Raw genomic sequence first — 23,095 nt, forward strand, 5'->3', positions numbered from 1 at the left:
CAAGGCAACTTGCCTGACCTGAACCCAAGAGAGAATCTATGGGGTATTGTCAAGAGGAAGATGAGAAACGCCCAACCCAAAACATACAGACAAGCTGAAGGCTGCTATCAAAGCAACCTGGGCTTCAATAATACCTCAGCAGTGCCACAGCCTCATCGCCTCCATGCCACGTTGCATTGATGCAGTAATTCGTGTTAAAGGAGCCTCAAACAAGTATTGAGTGTATAAATGAACATACTTTTCAGAAGTTGGACATTTGTATTGTAAATTGTTTGATTGATCTTAGGAAATATTCTAATAGTTTGAGATACTGGATTTCTGATTTTCATGAGCTATAAGCCATAATCAAAATTAAAACAAAAAAAGGCTTTAAATATTTCACTTTACATGTAATGAATATAGCATATATGAAAGATTACCTTTTTGAATTAAATTACGGGGGAAAAAAAGAGAACTTTTTCACAATATCCTAATTGTTTAAGATGCATTAATAAGTGATGTTTTTTGGTCACCCAGTTTGGTCTTCTGCCAGTTCTCATCAACCAGTCAGCTCTCCTCTATTATATAACATCTACAAGTTGGGGAGGGTGAAAACTTGCAGAAACATGAGCTCACAGAGGCCAGTGGTTGCTGGGTGTCTAAGACCGAGTATATCATTCCTCCTGCCCACAGACAGTTTTGCTCCCTTGGCTCCCAGCTACAGATGATGGTGGCAATTGATTGGAACCTAATCTCCTGATGATTGAGTGACTGCTTCCCTGCCGTGCCACTCGGGAGCATTAGTCATGTCATTTATTGACCGAGTTTAGCAGAAGCTCCTAGATTTGCAGTATAAGTGAGTAGTGCCTGAACATATCTTAAATGCTTTTCTAACATGCTAATGTATACATGCAGGCGGAGATTAAACTGAATTTTTAAAAAATGGAATATTCTGGAGTGGTGGTGTGTTCTACATTTGACTTGGCCATAAAATCGCTTTCATCTCACAGATAAATCTATTGTACATTGTACACATGCTTGGCTGCCAGTTGTTCACATCAGTGGCACTGGGTTTTGACAACACACATTGCTTTTCTGAGTTTTCAGGTGGAGCAATCCAGAATCTGTCAAGAAGAGTAGAGTGGTTTATTACCATGACAAAAACTACTGAAAATGTAGTTTACAAATATTAATATCAAGGATCCTGCCTTAACAACAACAACAACAACAACAACTTTGGCAACAGTAGAATATGAGGTTTAATTCATCCATCCATTATCTGTACTGCGTATCCATCAGGGTCATGGGGGAAGCTACACCCTGGGCAAGTCACCAATGTATTGCAGGGCGAACACAGAGACAACCAACAATTGACCTAATCCACATTTCTTTGGACTGTGGGAGAAAACTGAAGCACCTGGAAGAAACCCACACAAAATGGTCCCAGTCTGCCCTGAGGTTTGGACCCAGAACATTCTTGCTGTGAGGTGACAGGGCTCAACACTGCACTGCCCATGAGCTTTAATCTTCATTTGTGAAATCTTACCCATTGGTTTGAAGCTCAGCACCGGTGGTCCAAATCCACTTGTCGTTTGGCTTAGCGAGTCCAATCCAGTACCCATGATATTTATCATAATAAAAGGGTGTATTTTGTCTGATGAATTCCTACGTATGTACAGAGAAAGTAAAGGAATCAAAGTATAAGGACCACTAAGCATCTTCAGTCAAGTGTAAAGCATAATTTCAGGACAAATTCCAAAATTCTAATTTCAGTTGTAATTAAAATTTCTGTGCCTCTATAAATGTCCCAGAATTAAAAATCCATCCTGAGTCACTTGCATATTAATATTTGTACATGTTCTACTTTGAGGTTCTCATTAATATGACATCAAATATCATTAGAAAAATGTGAGTCAGAAAATAAGTTCTTGCTCTTATGTTTTTAGGTGCTAGCAACAAATTCTGACTGGTATCCCTTATGTTTCTTATTGTTTAGATTTTCTTTCTTCATTAAACAGCACTGCAATATTCTCCGGTGATGTCAGCACAGCACCCCTCCCCTAACTTCTTACAGGAATAATAAAAAATAATACACCACCAACCAACAAATTAGATCATAATCAGTAAACACAGGGGTTTTCTTTTAGGAGCAGGAAATTGGTCAAGCATCCTCCATAACCAGTATTAAGCAGCTGATTTTTTATTTGTTGCAGGTAGAATACTTTAGGAAGCTAAGAACACTTAATCATGCATGGAATGTTTGAGGAACCTTTTTTTTTTTGTCTAGGAGTGTACCAAAAGCATCAACATACACTGATCAGCCATAACATTATGACCACTGACAGGTGAAGAGAACAACATTGATTATCTCATTACAGTGGCACCTGTCAAGGGGTGGAATATATTAGGCAGCAAGAGAACAGTCAGTTCTTGAAGTTGATGTGTTGGAAGCATGAAAAAATGGGCAAGTGTACGGATCTAAGCGACTTTGACAAGGGCCAAATAGTGATGGCTAGATGACTGGGTCTGAGCATCTCCAAAATGGCACACCTTGTGGAGTGTTCCTGGTATGCAGTGGTTAGTATCTACCAAAAGTGGTCCAAGGAAGGAAAACAGGTGAACTGGCGACAGGGTCATGGGTGGCCAAGGCTCACTGATTTTGCATGGGGCACGAAGGCTAACCCATGTGGTCCAATCCCACAAAAGAGCTTCTGTAGCACAAACTGATGAAAGTGTTAATGCTGACACCTTTCTGTTTTAGCCAGCATTAACTTTTTTCAGCAGTTTGTGCTGCAGTAGCTCTTCTGTGGGATTGGACCACATGGGCTAGCCTTCATGCCCCATGCGAATCAATGAGCCTTTGACACCCATGACCCTGTCGCAGGTTCACCGGTTGTCATGCCTTGGACCACTTTTGGTAGATACTAACCACTGCATATCGGGAACAGCCCACGAGATATGCCATTTTGGAGATGCTCAGATCCAGTCATCAAGCCATCACAATTTGGCCCTTGTCAAAGTCACTCAGGTCTGTACACTTGCCCATTTTTCATGCTTCCAACACATCAGCTTCAAGAACTGACTGTTCTCTTGCTGCCAACTATATCCCACCCTTTGACAGTTGCCACTGTAATGAGAATTAACAGTTATTCCACAAAATTGAGTCATACACGAGTTTATAGTCAATGAGGCACGTAGTGCCGAGTTGGCCATCAGCTCATGTATGACAAGATTGAGTGGAATAACTGTTTTATTCTATCCACATTCACTAGATTTTGAGAAACAGAGCATTTTTATTTTCTGCAAATTCGATAAATATAAACTTTATACAAAATCTCCGATAAAATAATTTCCGTTTAGAATGTAAATAAAGCGGTGAAATGACTAACAATTTGTGGAAAATGCTATAATAATAATTCTTGAAAAATAAAAAAGATACATTCTTACCATCAAATATTTTTATTTCATATTTTGTTGCTTTTTTTTGGGGGGGGGTTGTTTTTGAGTAGAGTTTTTATTTTGTCCTTGGTTGGTTCAGCAACATGCCCCGCCATTTTGTTTTTCTCTACTCATGGCATATGAGCCTAAAAGCAGAGTGGCCAGTCATAGCACACGGTTGCTCATATCCAGTGAATAGAATAGAATAACCAATGTTATTTACTTCACCGGCGGCACGGTGGTGTAGTGGTTAGCACTGTCGCCTCACAGCAAGAAGGTCCTGGGTTCGAACCCCGGGTCCGGCGAGGGCCTTTCTGTGTGGAGTTTGCATGTTCTCCCCATGTCCGTGTGGGTTTCCCCCACAGTCCAAAGACATGCAGGTTAGGTTAACTGGTGACTCTAAATTGACCGTAGGTGTGAATGGTTGTCTGTGTCTATGTGTCAGCCCTGTGATGACTTGGCGACTTGTCCAGGGTGTACCCCGCCTTTCGCCCGTAGTCAGCTGGGATAGGCTCCAGCTTGCCTGCAACCCTGTAGAAGGATAAAGCGGCTACAGATAATGAGATGAGATGAGATTTACTTCACCTGTCAGTGGTCAATATTATGGCTGATCAATGTAGGGTAACAAAAGTATTAATGTCCATCTGAATAGAATCTTAAAGTTAATTTGTAAGGTTCATTTTCTAAGCATACAGATTACAGATTGTCAGTTATTAATAATCAGATGGATCTCTCTGTCTCACTCACCTGTTCCTCTAGAGTTTCGATCACCACTAGGTGCCCTCCACTCTCAGCACAAGACCTTTGGCTCTCTGTCCAGGTTAGCCATGGTGTCAACTTGATCAAGTAACAGCTGGAGCCGTTCTGAATCCAGTTTTGCATACATGGCTTACAGTGAACCTCTGGAGGGGATGTCACACTCTACAGTTAGTCTTTATTCAGAGTTAATCAAACTGGAATTATATATCAAGTTTCTTTCATGTGTTTAAAATGACTGGACGATACAAAACAACAACAAGATGTTTTTGTATTCATCCAAACACCCTCATCAGTTGTAAAAGTATGACAGGAAGTAACTCTGACATAAGTACACACAAAAAACTCACATGATCAGCACAGGACATGAGTCACATGACTACTTGAGGTGTCACTGAAGTGTGCTTTCTAGAGAAGATGGCATTCTCAGCAGCTTACAGTTTGCCTCTCCACCCAATTGTGAGGTAGAGCAAGCTAGTTTGTCCATAAAGTACCATGGTACAGTTTTAATACAGCATTATAGGCTGGGGACAGGTGGTGTCTCAAACCCTGTTGGGTCATACAGCACAGACAGTTTATTTTCATTTTCATAGTCTTGGGTGGGGTGGCACGGTGGTGTAGTGGTTAGCACTGTTGCCTCACAGCAAGAAGGTCCTGGGTTTGAGCCCAGTGGCCGGTGAGGGCCTTTCTGTGTGGAGTTTGCATGTTCTCCCCGTGTCCGCGTGGGTTTCCTCCGGGTGCTCCGGTTTCCCCCACAGTCCAAAGGCATGCAGGTTAGGCTAATTGGTGACTCTAAATTGACCGTAGGTGTGAATGTGAGCATGAATGGTTGTCTGTGTGTTAGCCCTGCGATGAGCTGGCGACTTGTCCAGGGTGTACCCTGCCTCTCGCCCACAGTCAGCTGGGATAGGCTCCAGCTTCCCTGCAACCCTGTAGGACAGGATAAGCGGCTACAGATAATGGATGGAACTATTTAATTAAGTTGCACACAAGAGGGCAGTGTAGCACAAATTTTAATGGGTGTGGCAACTCAGGTTCCCTTGTCTGCAGGTAGAGAGGCAGTTTTGATTAGTACCAGCCAGACATGTGCATGGTCTTTTGTTTGCTCTGGTAGGAAATTCAGTGCTTAGGCAATCACAGAGACACTATTGGTCATCAACCAGTTACTCAACCCAACTGTCTGCTTGAGATGATTAAAAGAAGGAAGATGAGTGGAGTTGTCCAGCATCCTCTGTTGGTTTCTATGCTTGGTCAAGTTTAGGCAGGTACTGATTAGAAAATAACTCAACAAACCCCTTCTTCTGTTGAGTGAGGGCTGCTCCACTTTCAATGGACTTCTTTACAACTCTTTCAAACTACTCGTCTTCTCTTTTTCTAGGATATATGTATCATGATCGTGAAAACTGTTTCTTTTGTTGTAAAAATCTTTTTATTTTTCTGTAAAGCTGCTTTGCAACAATGTCTGTTGTTAAAAGAGGAATACAAATAAATTGACTTGACTTGTGTGTATAGGTTGACGAGTCGTGTCCTGAGAAGCTTGGGACATGTCTGTTGAGTGGCTGTTTATTTTCCCCTCCATATTGGTCTTTGCACTCCTTCCTGCACTTGGCTGCATATACAGTGCTACTCTTGAGGTGCTTTGGATGAACCAAATGCTGTCTGTGTGTCTTAGGCTGAAAATAAACAGGGATGTTACGCTTTGGAGGGTTTTTCTTTTTTTCAGAAATTCCAGTAAGATAGGAACACGTTGAAACCACAGTAATGTGGTTTCAACACCATAAGCTGCTGAGAACATTATCTCTAGAAAACACAACTCAGTAATGTCTCAAGTAGTCATGTGACTAACATCTCATGCCATGTCCTGATCATGGGACGACTTTTATGTGCTAATAAGTTAGATTTAACCTACCTCCCTTTGTTAAGTTACAATAATTTTGAACTGGGAAATTTGAAAATTGGGTGATGAACCATAGGCCGTTATTGGACTGATCTCTCTGTGCAGTTATTTCTTCTTTCTCAGTCTCCAGTGCTGCTTTATCAGCTTGCAGTATCCTGTGTGCCGTGCTCTCATTGGTGTAAAGAGCCTGCGAAAGGTGATGAATACTGGTTAAGCATAATTTTAGCTTTCTGATTTTCACTTGATACAGCCTGGTATTGTGCGTGATCTTTAGCTGCTCAATTGTCTCACCAAAATGGAGGTGTATTTTGAAACTTGCTTGATATCTGTGTAGGAAAACAGAATGCAGTCATCTTTTCAATAGGCTTATCTGACCAGACAAAATAAATACACAGATTGAGGCTTGGCATCCAGTGGGAATTTTAACCTGACACATTTTCAACAGACATCAGTTAAGACTAGGCTTTATATGTGACTGAGAGACTTAGCAAGAATGTAATATGCTTGTGAAAGCGTGTATGTGTCCAAGTGTTAAAAAACAAAACAAAAAACTCACTTACTTAAAACACACATAGTGGTTAAGCTTGCTAATAAGAGAATGCACAGTAGCCCCAGAGCCGCTGTAGCCTGTCTGTATGACGTATATCTGAGTGCAGGCACTTCCTCTTAAAGAGAACAGAATTAGAGAACTTTGTGATTCTGGGGAATTTACCAGGTTATTATGGCTATTAATGCTGCAATACTATTCTACAGTTTATACTTTTACAAGAATATTTACTGTAATCTTTAACAGAGATTTTTCTTAAACACCATGTTTTAACACAGTATGCATGAACTCCAGTAATTTGCTGTTGAATTGTAAATAACATTATAAATAATTGTGATTTATTTTATATAATGTTGTTAAAGTATAAACCAAGGATGGAAGAACCCACTGTTGGAACACCCCTTACTTTCAGTTTTCATTTAATTGCAATAAATGTGTCATATATACACTGCTTGAAATTCCAGAACACCCAATGTGAGATTCCAGTGTAAGGTCCCTGTGTCCCTATGCACTTATGGAGCCAAATAGAAAAACAAACAAATACAGTGGACATGCTAAAGTCCAAGCCTGTATTTAAAATTCATAACCAAATACTACAAGTAGCAGGGGTTTTACCAGCCGTTGCAGAACTGATTTGTGGTGCCTTCTCTCCTTTTGTATTGATTTCTGAGTACACAACATTCTCAGTCTCTGCTCCATCTGTTCATAAAGAGGAAGCCAAAGGCTCAGTAAGCAAATTCAGGAAGTAAAGTATAATTTCAGGACAAATGACAAAACCCAGATCTAAAACAGTTGTTAGTGCATTTGCTCTTAAGCAGTTACACAATACGCAACCCAAATTTAGTTATACAATGAAATATTCAAGTTTATCAGTAACTTTTTATTGAGCATTTTTAAAATCATTTACAGTATGTTTTTAAAGCAGTCTGATTTAGCTAAGCCTTCAGGAGAATCCGAATTCATCAGACTGCCGGATCGATGGATAGATAAAACCTTTGATTAATGTAGAATTCAAGAAAAACAGTTGTACTGTTTTCTGTATTTCAGGTAATAAACAGCTGTTTGGGGCAGCACGGTGGTGTAGTGGTTAGCACTGTCACCTCACAGCAAGAAGGTCCGGGTTCGAGCCCCGGAGCCGGCGAGGGCCTTTCTGTGCGGAGTTTGCATGTTCTTCCCGTGTCCGTGTGGGTTTCCTCTGGGTGCTCCGGTTTCCCCCACAGTCCAAAGACATGCAGGTTAGGCTAACCGGTGACTCTAAATTGACCGTAGGTGTGAATGAGAGTGTGAATGGTTGTCTGTCTATGTGTCAGCCCTGTGATGACCTGGCGACTTGTCCAGGGTGTACCCCGCCTTTCGCCCGTAGTCAGCTGGGATAGGCTCCAGCTTGCCTGCGACCCTGTAGAACAGGATAAAGCGGCTACAGATAATGAGATGAGATGAGATGAAACAGCTGTTTGCCATTTACTAGGTGGTGATTTTTTTTTTTAACTCAGTTGTTGCTGCTTCAAAAAAAAAGGGGGGGGGGGAGGGGGGATCGTATACATCAATACACAGTATAACCTGCCTAAACGCAGTCATAGTGCAATATCTTCAGGTGATCTTTGTGGATCTTTTTTGTTGAAGATGACAATCACAGACAAGTTCAATTAAAGTTGTTTAATTGTAAATTCATGATTAATACATTTTACTTTTTTGTGTGTGTGTTTTCTTAAGCATGTTAATCCTGGTACTCTTAAAAATGTAATGGCTGACGATAACAGGGTTGAAGGCTAATCAATCATTTGCCTGATAACCAAAAACCTTCTTGTGCATCAGGTTACCTGAGGAATGTTTCAATACTTTGCAATGGCTTTTGTAACAAGGTTGATGTGGACTTTATATTGTTTTTATATCTGTTATCAGTAATAACATTAAAATTAGTGTTATTGATTGTTTTTTGTTTCATTATATTTTACTCAGTCTAATTTCAATAGTCATGTAGGATTCCAGGTTGAACCATTAAACTAGAAGAAAGCCACAGTTTTAAAAAGATCAGCGGCTAGAGATAATGAGAATGGGATGAGGGGACTCACCTTTAGGCACTGCAGGGCAAGGTGAACTGAACACGAGCGTAGAGTAGTGCACATCATCCTCCATTGTTACCAGCAGAGTCAGAGGAAACAGCAGAACAGCACCTGCGCTTCATTGCTTCTCCTTTTTTATGTCAGCTGTGAGTTGTGAAAGGTTTAGTGTTGGGTCACGTCTGTCACATTAGAAAGTACTGGTTTTAGAAATGTGCATCCTACTTTAACTTTACACTTCATCCAGAGGTCAACACAAAGACATTGTTTTGCTGTTTATGAGCCACAGTGAACAACTGTGCTAAAATCACACACAGTGGTACTTGAAAGTTTGTGAACCCTCTAGAATTTTCGATATTTCTACATAAATATGACCTAAAGCAACATCAGATTTTCACACAAAGCCTAAAAGTAGATAAAGAGAACCCAGTTAAACAAATGAGACAAAAATATTATACTCGGTCATTTATTTATTGTGGAAAATGATCCAATATTAGATATGTGAGTGGCAAAAGTATGTGAACCTTTGCTTTCAGTATCTGATGTGACCTCCTTGTGCAGCAATAACTGCAACTAAACGTTTCCGGTAACTGTTGATCAGTCCTGCACACCGGCTTGGAGGACTTTTAGCCCATTCCTCTGTACAGAACAGCTTCAACTCTGGGATGTTGGTGGGTTTCCTCACATGAACTGCTCGCTTCAGGTCCTTCTACAACATTTCCATTGGATTAAGGTCAGGACTTTGACTTGGCCATTCCAAAACATTAACTTTATTCTTCTTTAACCATTCTTTGTTGGAATGACTTGTGTGTTTAGGGTCGTTGTCTTGCTGCATGACCCACCTTCTCTTGAGAGTCAGTTCATGGACAGATGTCCTGACATTTCCCTTTAGAATTTGCTGGTATAATTCAGAATTCATTGTTCCATCAATGATGGCAAGCCGTTCTGGCCCAGATGCAGCAAAACAGGCCCAAACCATGATACTACCACCACCATGTTTCACAGATGGGATAAGGTTCTTATGCTGGAATGCAGTGTTTTCCTTTCTCCAAACATAATGCTTCTCATTTAAACCAAAATTTCTATTTTGGTCTCATCCATCCACAAAACATTTTTCCAATAGCCTTCTGGCTTGTCCACGTGATCTTTAGCAAACTGCAGACGAGCAGCAATGTTCTTTTTGGAGAGCAGTGGCTTTCTCCTTGCAACCCTGCCATGCACACCATTGTTGTTCAGTGTTCTCCTGATGGTGGACTCACGAACATTAACATTGGCTAATGTGAGAGAGGCCTTCAGTTGCTTAGAAGTTACCCTGGGGTCCTTTGTGACCTTGCAGACTATTACTCGCCTTGCTCTTGGAGTGATCTTTGTTGCTCGACCACTCCTGGGGAGGGTAACAATGGTCTTGAATTTCCTCAATTTGTACACAATCTATCTGACTGTGGATTGGTGGAGTCCAAACTCTTTAGAGATGGTTTTGTAACCTTTTCCAGCCTGATGAACATCAACAATGCTTTTTTTTCCTGAGGTCCTCAGAAATCTCCTTTGTTCGTGCCATGATACACTTCCACAAACATGTGTTGTGAAGATCAGACTTTGATAGATCCCTGTTCTTTAAATAAAACGGGGCCCACTCACACCTGATTGTCATCCCATTGGTTGAAAACACCTGACTCTAATTTCACCTTCAAATTAACTGCTAATCCTAGAGGTTCACATACTTTTGCCACTCACAGATATGTAATATTGGATCATTTTCCTCAATAAATAAATGACCAAGTATAATATTTTTGTCTCATTTGTTTAACTGGGTTCTCTTTATCTACTTTTAGGACTTGTGTGAAAATCTGATGATGTTTTAGGTCATATTTATGCAGAAATATAGAAAATTCTAAAAGGTTCACAAACTTTCAAGCACCACTGTACTTGTGAAAATGTGTGTGAGCATGGTGCTCGGAGATGGACTGGCATACCATGAAATGTGCACATTGTTTTCAGGATATGCCCCAGATCCAGTACAACCCTGACCAGGATTAAGCTCTTAATGAAGATGAAGAAATGAATGTGCTTCAAACTCTACTATGCCACAAGGTGGCGCAGTGAAGAATGTAGTTGTCTCAAAATGTGCACTGAAGGAACAAACAAATAATACAAAGAAAAACAATGTGTATATTTAGTTTTACTGACTAATACAATACAAGCTAAAAGTTTGGACACACCTAATTCAATGTTTTTTCTTTTTTTATTAATTAAGACACTTCATGTCTTAAAGTAATGATGGATGTCGTTTTTCTTTACTTAGTTGAGTGGTTCTTGACAATATGGATTACTACAGTTGTGGATTAGGGCTATTTACTGTTTGATCTCAAACACATTAAGAAGCGCATTATATAACAAACTGTCCCAACAGTTTAATATTTTATTTTAATAATACTGTACATTGAATTTTGTTGCTGCTGCTGCTGTTGTTGTAATATGCAAAACAGCTCCAAGGCATAATAAGTTAAATCATTCCTCAACACAAAACTTTACTAAAAAACACACTTTCATGCTAATATTAAATATGCATAATTCTTATTCTACCAATTCTATAAAACCTAGAAATGTACTGCTTCTGAGAGCTGTAGCAATGCTGGAGTTAATTCCACAAATGACATCACTGCTTCCCCCTCTGCAGCCCACTACTCTTCGCCCCCTGTACCCTCCCCCTTTCCTCACTCACTATGAAAGGAGTGTCCCTCTGTGCTGGCCATTCTGCAGGGCCAGACCCCTGAGCTATACACAAAGACAGACAGATATTGTAGTTCTTGTGGACATAAAGCAAGCTGCATCTCAGTGAAATGGAGATCTCAAGTTTCCGGCGTCCTATCTCCTATATTGGAGAAGAGAAGTATGAGATGCTGGAGTTGAACAGGAGGCTGGAGTCATACCTGAACCATGTGAAGTTTCTGGAAGAGGAGAATCAGCTTCTTTGGAAGGAAATCCAGACCATGCGGAGGAACCAAGACACTGGAGGCCAAAGGAAAGCTCAGGAGGAGGCACTCAGTCTGGCCAGAAAAGAGCTGCAGAATGCCTGGAGAGAGAAGGATTGTGTGGAACTAGAGGTCAGCAACCTGCTGGAGGAGATTGAGGAGCTGAACATACTGAGACAAAAAGAGAAGTCTGCGCAGGCTGAGGCTAAGAGAAAACTTGAAAAAAGCAGGAAAGCTCTGGAGGATGAGAAGAGGATGCAGCTCTGGCTGAGAGAACAAGCTGCTCATCTTGAGAAAGAGGTCTCTCTACAAGTGCAAGTCCATCAGGAGGACCTGGCAGCCCTGAAGTCCTCAGATGCCTTTTCAAAACCTTTGTTAGTGCCTCCTCAGCACAGCCAGACCCTCAACTTCCAGGGCCTGGGGGACGAATACTCACAGAGAGCAGCCCAGGCCTGGCATGAAGCAGCAAGTGTGTACCAGACACAGATGAAGAAGCTAGAGGAGAGCCTGGATCAGACAAGGGTTCACGTGACACTGATCAAACAAGAGAAGAAGGAGAGTCTACTACAGGTACAACATTTAGCCAAAGAGCTGGAAAGCGTAAAAGCCAAGAAAGAACTGATGGAGAAGAACATGGTACAGCAGAGACAGAGGCAGAATCAAGATCTTCAACATCTTCAGGTAAAAATAAAGATTTTTGTTTTCATGTGAGAGAATGTGTACAGTGTTAAATAACTAGTTATTTTTCAGATGTCTATGTTCTATAAACCAAGTCTATAAAATGTTATTAGGAAAATAAAATTAGCTTTATAATCATTGATGAGGGCGGCACGGTGGTGTAGTGGTTAGCGCTGTCGCCTCACAGCAAGAAGGTCCTGGGTTCGAACCCCGGGTCCGACGAGGGCCTTTCTGTGTGGAGTTTGCATGTTCTCCCCGTGTCCGTGTGGGTTTCCTCCGGGTGCTCCGGTTTCCCCCACAGTCCAAAGACATGCAGGTTAGGTTAACTGGTGACTCTAAATTGACCGTAGGTGTGAATGTGAGTGGTTGTCTGTGTCTATGTGTCAGCCCTGTGATGACCTGGCGACTTGTCCAGGGTGTACCCCGCCTTTCGCCCGTAGTCAGCTGGGATAGGCTCCAGCTTGCCTGCGACCCTGTAGAAGGATAAAGCGGCTAGAGATAATGAGATGAGATCATTGATGATGACTCAGTAACAGCAATATATTATTATTAGATGAAAAAACAATAACTGGACTTCCTGTCATTGTTTCTCTTTACATCTCATCTGAAAGGAAGCAGCAAAAAAAAAAAAAAAACCCAACCAACCAAAAAAAAAATTTTTTTTTTTTTTTGGGGGGGGTCTTTGGATAGTAACATGCTTCCTGAAAGGGTCTATTAAGAATGAAACTCTGTCTTGTAGAGTCCTACCTTTAATGGCTTTATACATTATGGTTTATGAAGCATTGATGAGCTTCATTTTTCATTGTTCCCATCACAGACTGACAGCACATACGTTATGCTGAGTAAAAGGTTATGAGTCTCTGATAATGGTATCCAGTGTCAAAGTTTTTGACCAAAGTTAAAATTATTGGGCACAAACCCATTTATTTGAAATATAGCATGTGTAACTAAATAAAGAGTATCAAAGTCTGTTGGAGGGGAAAAGGAAGAATTTGTTGGAAGAAGGAGAGCTCTTTATGTTGTTCTTATCCGTTTGTCTTTACAGGCCCATGTGGAGGCCCTGGAGGCAGAGAAACTGGATCTCGGAGAGCAAATAGGTGAGCTGTTGGTTGAAAGTCGCAATCTGCTGCAGATGAAGACGTCTCTGAGCCTCGAGGTGGCCACTTACAGGTATCCGTTTACATCTTGGGCCTTATGATGGAAATCCTCTTCAGCTTTTCAACAAATCTTTAACACACAATGTAGACATGACATCACTGCTATAAACTATTTTTTTTTAAACCCTTAGAGAAATTTAAATAGATTTTTCCTTATTGGTCATCCAGCACGGCCCCTCACCCATCTTAGGAAATGGTTTGAAGAGAAAGGAAGCTCAAGGAGTGTTTTTAGTGGTGATGCTGAAAGACAACACTGCAAAAAAAATTGAAAACTGAATTTGAGGAGAAAATTACTTAATACTAGTGAAATTATCTTGCTGCATGGACAGATATTTTTTACTTGATAAGACATCTTAGAATAAGTTGGTTGCAATCTAGAACTACATTTAATAATCTCAGGATTGGTGTCTTGTATTCTTCTAATAGGAAACGTTAGATCATTCCAACTATTTTCAAGCCATTTTCACTTGCTAAGATATCATTCTTTGCAGTGAAGTCTAATTTGTCCATGCAGTCAGGCTTTAGTACAGTACTTTAGAGGACAAAGCATTTTTGTCCATTTCACCTTCAGGAACCTTTGTCAAATTTCAGGATTAAACATGTTCCTACAAATCCTCACTAAAATCACGAATAAAGAATGTAGTATAATGTGCCTTGTCAATCCCTGTGCTACTTCCAATTTATGAATGCTCTGTATGTTTTTGTTTCATCACCCTGATGCACTCACACTTGTGCATTTGATGGTGTGTGAGCTCCATTACTACTCACTAGTGTGTGAGAAATAGTCCGTGACGGTGTCATGTGCATTGCAGATGGCCTAACAATGACAAATCTGACACTTCATTTACATAACAACAACCCTGGGATAAAGCTTGTTGCTTGAGAGCAACACAAGCTTTTATACCTCTTCTTTTCTTTATGCTTAGTGTTTGAGTCTTCATTCCTACACACATCCAGCCCTTCCTCCTTTACTACTGAAATCTTGCAACTACAGTCTTCAGTCAAGATTTGCTCTGTAGTCATAGTAAGTAAGCAAGCAATTTATACCAAGAAACAGAAAAGAAGGTCTCTGTTATGGCTTTTAGTTACGTTCTTGGAGCCCTGCATCTCTATGGATAATCTCCGTGGTCTGAATGTATGGTGCAATTCATCTTTTGCTTCTCCAACAAAATCAATACAGATTTCCTGAGCTACGTTTCTCTATGGGGGCAGTGTTGGATGACCAATAAGTAAAGCCTTTATAGTCCATGGTTACTGCCTTCATTGCCACCTCTATAAACAGAACTCTAATCAACCAAATATACGATCGAGAACAGCCAAGCATTTATTGATAACTATATAATTCTACCTTCTAGTTTCCTTGGATATGAATCATATAACTGACAAAGTATTTTATTTCAGAAGTGTTTTGGTGTATGATGTTGTAGCTTAACATGCTTTCTTAGTAATAGGTAGGTTTGGAAAGCAATGTAACCCATTTAGTTATGACATACATGCCTTTGCAATTACACAACATAAACTGTTATACATTTCTTTCCATGTGTTTTTAGAGCGTTGCTGGACAGTGAAAGCCTGAGGGTGAACAACCAATCAGCAAGTAAGAGGAACAGGACAGTCTCACTTTTAGGTAAACTTTTAGATTTTCATCTAACATAACCCTTCATGATACAACCTTACGCATGCATGTAGAGGATCTGCTACTTTACTAAATGGAGCCTGTCTTGATAATAGCAGCCCCCCATAGGTCACCAGACCAGATGGCTCGACTTCCAGTAATGTAGGCTGAGGGATCAATATATCCACATTACTCCATTACTACGGTGTATCCTGATAGTGCCTCTGGGAGAATGATTGGTGCTCTGTGACCAAGAATAATATACAGACCATTATTTGCATTATTAAGAAGAAACCATGCAGTAGAATCTTTTATTTTACAATGTACAAGGACTTAAATATTGTACTGTGACACGACTAGGTTTTTATGTTACATGAAACATTAGAACCATCAGTGAGGCAAGCTCATTCCTGCCGTTCTCCAATTTCATTCACAGAAGGAATCACCAAGTCCCCTGGGATTCCTCCAGGCACTCAGGCCATCTCTTCCTGTCTGTTCAGCAGTCCGTTGAATACAACCTCCAGATCAATCACCCATAAAACTAACTTCGTGACTCCAACATGGAACCCGACACTAAGAACTGCACAGGAGACACTTAAGAGACCTCAGACCACTAAGGAAGAGGATGCCATCATAAGGGTAGAGGAACATCTAGAGAAGGGTAAAGAAGCACTAGAGCACTATAAGGGTAGGGAAGTACTAGAAACATCTACAACTATATCAGAAAAGCATCTTACTGGAACAGGCTCTCATGATCAGCATAGAGCTGAGGAGGAAGCAAGCTCTACTGCTTCTGTCTCTTCTTCTGAAGCCCCTAAAGCTGTAGATGAGCCTGAGTCCATACACATTAGAAATTTGCAGGAGGTCCTTAAGGGAGAACTTGGACCGGTTTTGTTGACCACCAATGAAACAGTAATGATTACCTCACCAGCTGGACATCCCCAAACTCCAGAAAGTGTGTCCTCTAGTCAGCATATTGAGGAACCAAAAAGTTCAGAGGATGGAGATGAAGAGGAGACTGAAGTGTCTACTGAAATGGCTCAAATATCACATGCGCCTGTGTCTGCCTGGGAGGAAAATGAAACCGTGATACCAGAAGAGAGAGATGCGGTTTCTGAGCTAGAGTTGGAGTCAGAGGATATTGCTGAAAACAGCAGACAAGAATTTAGAATAGATGCTGATCATGCAGAATTACAGCTGCTGGGTGAAAACACTAACAAACCTGCTTCACCATTACTCCAAGAAATACCACACTTGTCTGCAGATACATTTAGCCCAGCTGAGGATGACAGTGAAATTCTAACATGGGCAGATGTAAAGGAAGATGTTATACAATTTGTTGAAGAAGAATCACTGAAGAGTGCACAAGAACTAGGGAGTGTGTCAGTGAATGGAATTGAAGTGGAAGAAAAAATGGATGTGGAACAAGATGAATGGCCTGGTATTGAAACACTAGAAGGTCATGAGTTTGATATTCAAGTGCAAGAAGAGGAGAATGAAACTGAACAAGAGAAAAAAGTGGAACAGAGTAAAGAAGAGGGATTGGCTAAAAGTGAGGAGGAAAGGATGATGGAGGAAGAGATTGGAGAAAACACTGGTGAACAAAAAGCAGAGTTAATGATGAGTAAATGTGAAAATTTAGTAGGTGAAAAAATTGAGTTAGTGATGGATACAAATGAAAAAGATAACCTGGTAGTTGAAAAAGGTAAGGTAGTGATGGATACATTCGACAAAGTTCAGTTAGTTGAACATAATGCAGAAGAGGAGCAGAGACAAAGTGATGAAGATGAGTCATTAAACATCTCGACATCATGGACAACTGACCCTGGAGAAGCAAACAGCTATGCTCAGGAGAACACACTAGCAGACACTCGTCCCCTCATACACTACAAGAGTGATGAAGAGACAAATGCCAATATCCCAATCTCTCATTTGGGAGCGAGTGAAACTACTGACAGTGAGGATGAGAGGGAGAAACATGAGGGGGCCAGCCACTTGAGCCAGATAATCGCCAAACGCTTCGACACCATGGAGGATCTATCTGAGGAGCCAGAGCTAGGCAGCATGGACGACATAGTCACAGATGATTCAGTTCAAACTGTGTTAAGAGATAGCATGGATGAGGAGTGTGGTGTTCAAAATGAAAGTGGTGACATGGACAGCCAGAATCAGACAGCCAAAACGCCAGTGGCTGATGCTTTAGTAGATCAATCAGAAAGTGACCTTAGGAGCAATAATAATGAGAACAATCAAGGAGAAGGGGAAAAAAAGACTGAGAACTACCATCTGTCAACACTTCTGTTTGAGAAACAGGAAGAGAACTCAAAGTTACATGAATGGAGTACAAGTTTGTACAATGAAACCAGGGAAATGAATGAGCAGCAGACTCTTCTGACCATGCAGGCAAATATTAGTGAAGATGCCATAACAGAATACAGAGACGATGCAGAAAACTGGAATATGGAATCCATAGAAATCAATCCAGAAGGGGAAAGTGAAGACAAGAAGTATTTTGACACTCCATTGCCTGAACCATCCAAAGAACAAGCCTTTGCAGAAGAATCTTGTGAAGCAGCATCAACAGAGATCATGCATTCTGATGTGCTTCTGTTTGAAACTGCTGTTACTGAAGAACAAGTAGGTCCAAAAGAGGAAGATGTGCAGTCAGACCTGTCAATGCTCACTCACGCAGATTTCACTGATGAATTTTCTCTACATAGTCATCCAGAGAGCCAGACTAACACTAATGACTCAGATCTGGAAGAGCCCAATAGCTCTGAGGATGAGTCTCCAAATGCTAGCCAGTGTTCTCAGCTGCTTTCCCAGAGTGAGATGCAGACCCTGCAACTAGACCAGGACAGTGAGACTACTATGGATGTGGTCTCAAAGGCTGATCCATTTTTCACAGATGTTCTCTCAGGGGTGCTGCGAGAAGAGAGCGCTGAAGATTATAATGCTTCTCAAGCAAAGGAATTGGAGAACAAAGAGGAACAGCAATACACAGTGGAAAATAGTAGTGGTGGAATGGGGGAAAATGCTGACAGCCTTCCACAAGAATTGGAAAATTTGGGCCAAAAAATTACAATTGCATCCCGTAGCATCCTTAGCACGGCGGAAGAATTTGGTGATGTAGAAATGGAGAACAAAAAGGACAACATGAATATTTTCCAAGAAGATGCCCTAAAAGAAGAATGCCAGACAAATGAAAAAGAAAATGACCTTCACAGCTTCTTCAGTTCAAGCATAAATGAAGGCATTTGGAGTGCAACAACATTTGAAATGGCTGCTACATATGACCCAAATGACCAAACAGAGACCGAGGAGCAATCGTATGACAGCATTAATCCAAACCAGGCCATGACTTTTGGGGAGGACTGGGGAAATACTGAAAGAGTACCACCAACCAACAGCAAACACGAGAAAGACAAGGGTACTGCTATAGCTCAGTCAACAGAGGAGGAAGGGGAAGAGCAGAAGATACCACAGGCCAAACAGGTACAGTGTAGAGATGTGAAAGATGGAGATGAGGAGACTGTCCATGCAGAGGATTCCACTGACGAAGGTGACTCCTGGTCTTCTGGTGAAGAGTAAATCCATTCTATAAGCATTACTCATCTCACAAATGTGCAACAGCATTATAGACATAATGCAGAATGGAAAGAAGAAAGGGGGGGGGGTAAAATAGTGAGAAGTGTAATGATTGCATATTTGTGCCTGGGGGGAAGGGGGGGGGGGAGTCTTGTCTTTTTATTGATTGATTTAATATTAGTCCATCTCATACCTAACTGATCTGTATCATGATGCTGTTCTCATAGACTGACACTGGTATGTCTACATTTTTATGTGAAATAAATACACATGGGATTTTGACCAATATATATATCGATCATAATAAACAATATTTGAGTTGCCTCAGTGTTTGTGTTAGATCACTTAATCAAATTACTTGCATCAATGAGAATACCAATGTATGAAATGAAAACATACCCTGGAAACACCAAGAAAAAAAAATAAACCCACCCCAAAGACATTTCACTTTAAAGAAGATTGGTACACTTTAGTGTAGAGGTATAAAAATAGCTTTGCAAATAGATTCAGTGAATAAAATTATTCATTTAGCTTCAGCTTAATGAATCATACAAAGTTGTGGGGATGTTCAGTGGCCTTTTTGATGGGTTTTAGATTCATCATCACTGACCTCATCATTACCAGTACACAACATGGCTCTGATGGTAGGAAAGAGCCTGCAAGAGGACAGAGAGAAAACTCACAAGTAGAGATGACGTCATGTCCCTTGCTGGGTACTTTTTTTCTTCCTTTTATCATTAATCACGACATTGGCAGCTCTTTAGCTTTGTATCTCAGTCCTGTGCTCAGTATGAGGCACACGGAGGGCCAGACAAATGGAGAGAAAGAATGAGAGAGAGTGAGCGAGGGAGGGAGTGAGACTGTGCTGGAGATAGTAATTGCATTACCTCAGCAGTCCGCCATGCTCTTTTTTTCATCTCTAAATAGATTTCCAGCCTGCTGCTGTGAGCCTTTATTATTCGGGCAACCAGAAATGGGCAGTTGTTCCACACACACACACACACACACACACACACACACACACCAGGATTTAGAGAATCCTCTGGGAGCTAAAACAAAAGCAAGCAGGGGGAAGAATCTTGCTGCTGCTCCAGTGTCCCCTCAGCACCTGCTCTCTGTTATGACCTCAGTCACTTCCACAGGCTTCCTGTAGCACATGACACAGCACAACACACTTGATGCAAGAGATTGCAACTGGATTCTAAAAACAACTGCAGGGGTATCGTTTGGAATACAGTGAGGCATAAGGATAAGCAAGTTCTAAAATAAAACAAAGCCACATGATCCCTCAATATCTGAGATTAAAAGATATCCTGCATTTCACTGATCATGGAACACAGACACCATGGAGTTAAACGTTGGCCATTAATTCTTATTAAAAGCCACCAACACAAAAAGTCCTAACAGTTTGAATTGAAAGGAGTGTGCTCAGTACCGTGCATCATCCATCTCCATTACAAAGTGTCCATTGATTTCCTGGACGCCGCTGAGTAATTAAGGATCTGTAAAATTAAATAGAGAAAGACCGGACACTACATTCAGAGGCAAACTGAATTTCTCTGAGTAATGGCACTTCTCATGTTTTATTTACTACTTATTTTATACACAAATATTCTTTAAATCTCCATCCCTTTACCCCAGCCACTTTACAGACATGCAGCAGCTGAGAGGGGAACTACGCCAGCTCATGGAGATCAAATTGCAAACCAGGATCTCTGATAGAGGGAAGAGATTCTTTATCAGCTTATATGACAAATGGAAAATGGCAGAGAAGTTACTACACAAACGGTGTTTATAGCAACCATCATTTGCCTTTAATGGTATTACTTGACTTATTTGGGTCATTTAAAAAAAAAAGTGATACATTACTTTGTTACCAGTACTTATGGTGTGTAAAAGCTTTGTATTAACAACTACTCTAAATAGCATTAATTAAAAGCAACTTGATTTAATGTTTTACCAGTTACATTTATTGCTTTGGTAGACATTCTAGTAACAAGTGAGGCAGAATCTAATCCATGCAAACAGCTGGCAGTGGTGTAAGACGAAGATTAAAATTCCACTCAACATGAGTTAGTAGTGAGCCTGAGGCTGAATCCATGTAGAATGTTGGAGAGCTGTTATTACTGGGATGTCAGATGAGTGGTGACTGGTCATCTGTAAGCGACGTGCCCTCAACAGTTGCATTTGACATTGCAACTGACCAGCTCAGCTGACACTGGTCATCACTTCTGCTGGGAACAGGGCAGAATTCCCCCGAACACTCATGCCTGCCTGGAATAACTACAATCTGTTCAACAATGCAAAATTAAAATAAATAAAATAAAAATATTCAGGCCAACAATTCTGATCTCCGTACAGATCTCTGTACAGTTGAGGACACACATTTTTAACAAATCGCATTCTGAAAACTGCAAGTCTTGCTCAGGCACATGATGAAAACATGATTGTTTTATGGGTTTGATCAAATTAGGTTAAAATGGGGGACGGCACTGTTGCCTCACAGCAGGAAGGTCCTGGGTTCGAGCCAGTTTGCATGTTCTCCCCGTGTCTGCGTGGGTTTCCTCCGGGTGCTCTGGTTTCCCCCACAGTCCAAAGACATGCAGGTTAGGCTAACTGGTGGCTCTAAATTGACTAAATGGTTGTTTGTCTCTGTGTCAGCACTGCGATGACCTGATGACGTGTCCAGGGTGTACCCCACCTCTCGCCCATGGTCAGCTGGAATAGGCTCCAGTTTGCCTGTGACCCTGTAGAACAGGATGAGCCGCTACAGATAACCGATGGATGGTTGGTTGGTTAAAATGGCTTCTACTTCCATCTAGTGGACAAACTAGGAAACACATTTAAGATTAAAGATCTGAGCTCTTTTACACTCATCCATCCATTATCTGTAGCCGCTTAGCCTGTGCAGGGTCACGGGCAAGCTGGAGCCTATCCCAGCTGACTATGGCGGGGTACGCCCTGGACAAGTCGCCAGGTCATCGCAGGGCCAACACAGAGACAAACAACCATTCACACTCCCATTCACACCTACGGTCAATTTAGAGTCACCAGTTAACCTAACCTGCATGTCTTTGGACTGTGGGGGAAACTGGAGCACCCGGAGGAAACCCACACAGACACGGGGAGAACATGCAAACTCCGCACAGAAAGGCCCCCCGTCAGCCACTGGGCTCGAACCCAGAACCTTCTTGCTGTGAGGCAACAGTGTTAACCACTACACCACCGTGCCACCCTCTTACACTCAAGATTTGGAAATCAGTATAAGATTACAAGTCGAATTTACTAGTCTTGGTTTGTGTGGTTGCAAGCAACAGAACTTACACATATAGGTGGTTTCTAAATACAAGTAAACATTGTGCAGAATACAGACAGACATTCACTGAGCACTTTATTAGGAACACCTCATCCATGCAATTATCAAATCAACCAATCATGTGGCAGTAGTGCAATGCATAAAATCATGTAGGTACAGGCCAGCTGCTTGGGGTAATGTAATGTCACATCAACCATCAGGATTGGGGGGGGGGGTGATCTCAGTGATTTTGACTGTGGTATGATTATTGGTGCCAGATGATTTGATCTCCTGGTATTTTCACACACAACAGTCTCTAGATTTTACTCAGAATGGTGTAATAAAGAAATAAAAATTTCAGTAAGTGGTAGTTCTGTGGACAGAAATGCCTTGTTAATGAGAGACATCTACAGAGAACGGCCAGTGTCGAGTTTCCCAAAAGCATCGCAGCACAAAAATCATTGTTAAAATGGTAGAACGAGCAGCACAATGAACGCTCTCTCTTTCCTAGTTAAGACGCTCTTAGCGTTAAGAGGCTTTTGGGAAACCCACCGCAGATTGGTTTCATCTGACAGAAAGGCTACAGTAACTCAGATAACCACCTTGAATAATTGTAATGAGCAGAAAGCATCTCAGAATGCACAATACATTGAACTGTGAGGAGGATGGGCTACAACAAGACCACCATGTCCGGTTCCATTTCTGTCAGCCAAGAACAGAAATCTGAGGCTGCAGTGGGCACAGGCTCACCAAAACTGGACACTTTTCTCCTGGTCTGATGAATCTCGTTTTCTGCTGAGGCACACAGATGGTAGCATCAGAAGGATAGCATGAATCCATGAACCCAACCTGCCTTGTGTGAACAGTCCAGGCTGGTGGAGGTGGTGTCATGGTGTGGGGAATGTTTTCTTGGCACACGTTTCGCCTGTTATTACCAATCAATCATTCATTGCTGGAATTTGAGTATTGTTTCTGATCATGTGCATCCCTTCATGGCCACAATTTACCATCTTCTAATGGCTACAACCAGTATAATAATGCTCCATGTCACAAAAGTCATCTCAACCTGGTTTCATTGAGTTCAGTGTTCTTCACTGGCCTTCCCAGTACCGG

At 41.3% G+C, this 23,095-nt stretch overlaps 2 protein-coding genes across 3 annotated transcripts; one reads left to right on the forward strand and one right to left on the reverse strand.

The window, feature by feature from the left end:
* Positions 1 to 404: 404 nt before the first annotated feature.
* LOC132886817 (C-type lectin domain family 4 member A) lies at positions 405 to 11,642 on the reverse strand. 2 transcript variants are annotated; one of them, XM_060921930.1, is made up of 9 exons: positions 11,608 to 11,642; positions 8,690 to 8,824; positions 7,233 to 7,316; positions 6,631 to 6,735; positions 6,362 to 6,396; positions 6,083 to 6,257; positions 4,165 to 4,319; positions 1,526 to 1,644; positions 405 to 1,103 (listed from the first exon to the last, which is right to left on the reverse strand). In XM_060921930.1, exons 2-9 carry the CDS (start codon positions 8,751 to 8,753, stop codon positions 950 to 952), a joined length of 891 nt encoding a protein of 296 aa, XP_060777913.1. In that variant the 5' UTR covers positions 8,754 to 8,824; positions 11,608 to 11,642; the 3' UTR covers positions 405 to 949. The 2 variants fall into 2 exon arrangements, with proteins under 2 accessions (XP_060777913.1, XP_060777914.1); XM_060921931.1 differs by lacking the exon at positions 1,526 to 1,644 and having other exon boundaries at positions 993 to 1,103.
* Positions 11,434 to 18,751, forward strand: nes (nestin). Its single transcript, XM_060921927.1, has 4 exons — positions 11,434 to 12,330; positions 13,373 to 13,497; positions 15,035 to 15,111; positions 15,536 to 18,751. Exons 1-4 carry the CDS (start codon positions 11,518 to 11,520, stop codon positions 18,688 to 18,690), a joined length of 4,170 nt encoding a protein of 1,389 aa, XP_060777910.1. The 5' UTR covers positions 11,434 to 11,517; the 3' UTR covers positions 18,691 to 18,751.
* The last annotated feature ends 4,344 nt before the right edge of the window (positions 18,752 to 23,095 follow it).

This window comes from Neoarius graeffei, chromosome 5 (assembly GCF_027579695.1).
Source record: "Neoarius graeffei isolate fNeoGra1 chromosome 5, fNeoGra1.pri, whole genome shotgun sequence".
Lineage (NCBI taxonomy): Eukaryota > Metazoa > Chordata > Actinopteri > Siluriformes > Ariidae > Neoarius > Neoarius graeffei.

Excerpts from the sequence above, each read along its gene's own strand:
- LOC132886817 (XM_060921930.1), bottom strand. The coding sequence starts at position 8,753 with ATGGAGGATGATGTGCACTACTCTACGCTCGTGTTCAGTTCACCTTGC. Across the intron at positions 6,736-7,232 it reads AATCAGTTCTGCAACGGCTG|AGGAAGTGCCTGCACTCAGA; the intron begins GTAAAACCCCTG and ends GTTCTCTTTAAG. Across the intron at positions 6,258-6,361 it reads CAAAATACACCTCCATTTTG|GCTCTTTACACCAATGAGAG; the intron begins GTGAGACAATTG and ends CACCTTTCGCAG.
- nes (XM_060921927.1), top strand. The coding sequence starts at position 11,518 with ATGGAGATCTCAAGTTTCCGGCGTCCTATCTCCTATATTGGAGAAGAG. Across the intron at positions 12,331-13,372 it reads AAGATCTTCAACATCTTCAG|GCCCATGTGGAGGCCCTGGA; the intron begins GTAAAAATAAAG and ends TTGTCTTTACAG. Across the intron at positions 13,498-15,034 it reads CTCGAGGTGGCCACTTACAG|AGCGTTGCTGGACAGTGAAA; the intron begins GTATCCGTTTAC and ends ATGTGTTTTTAG.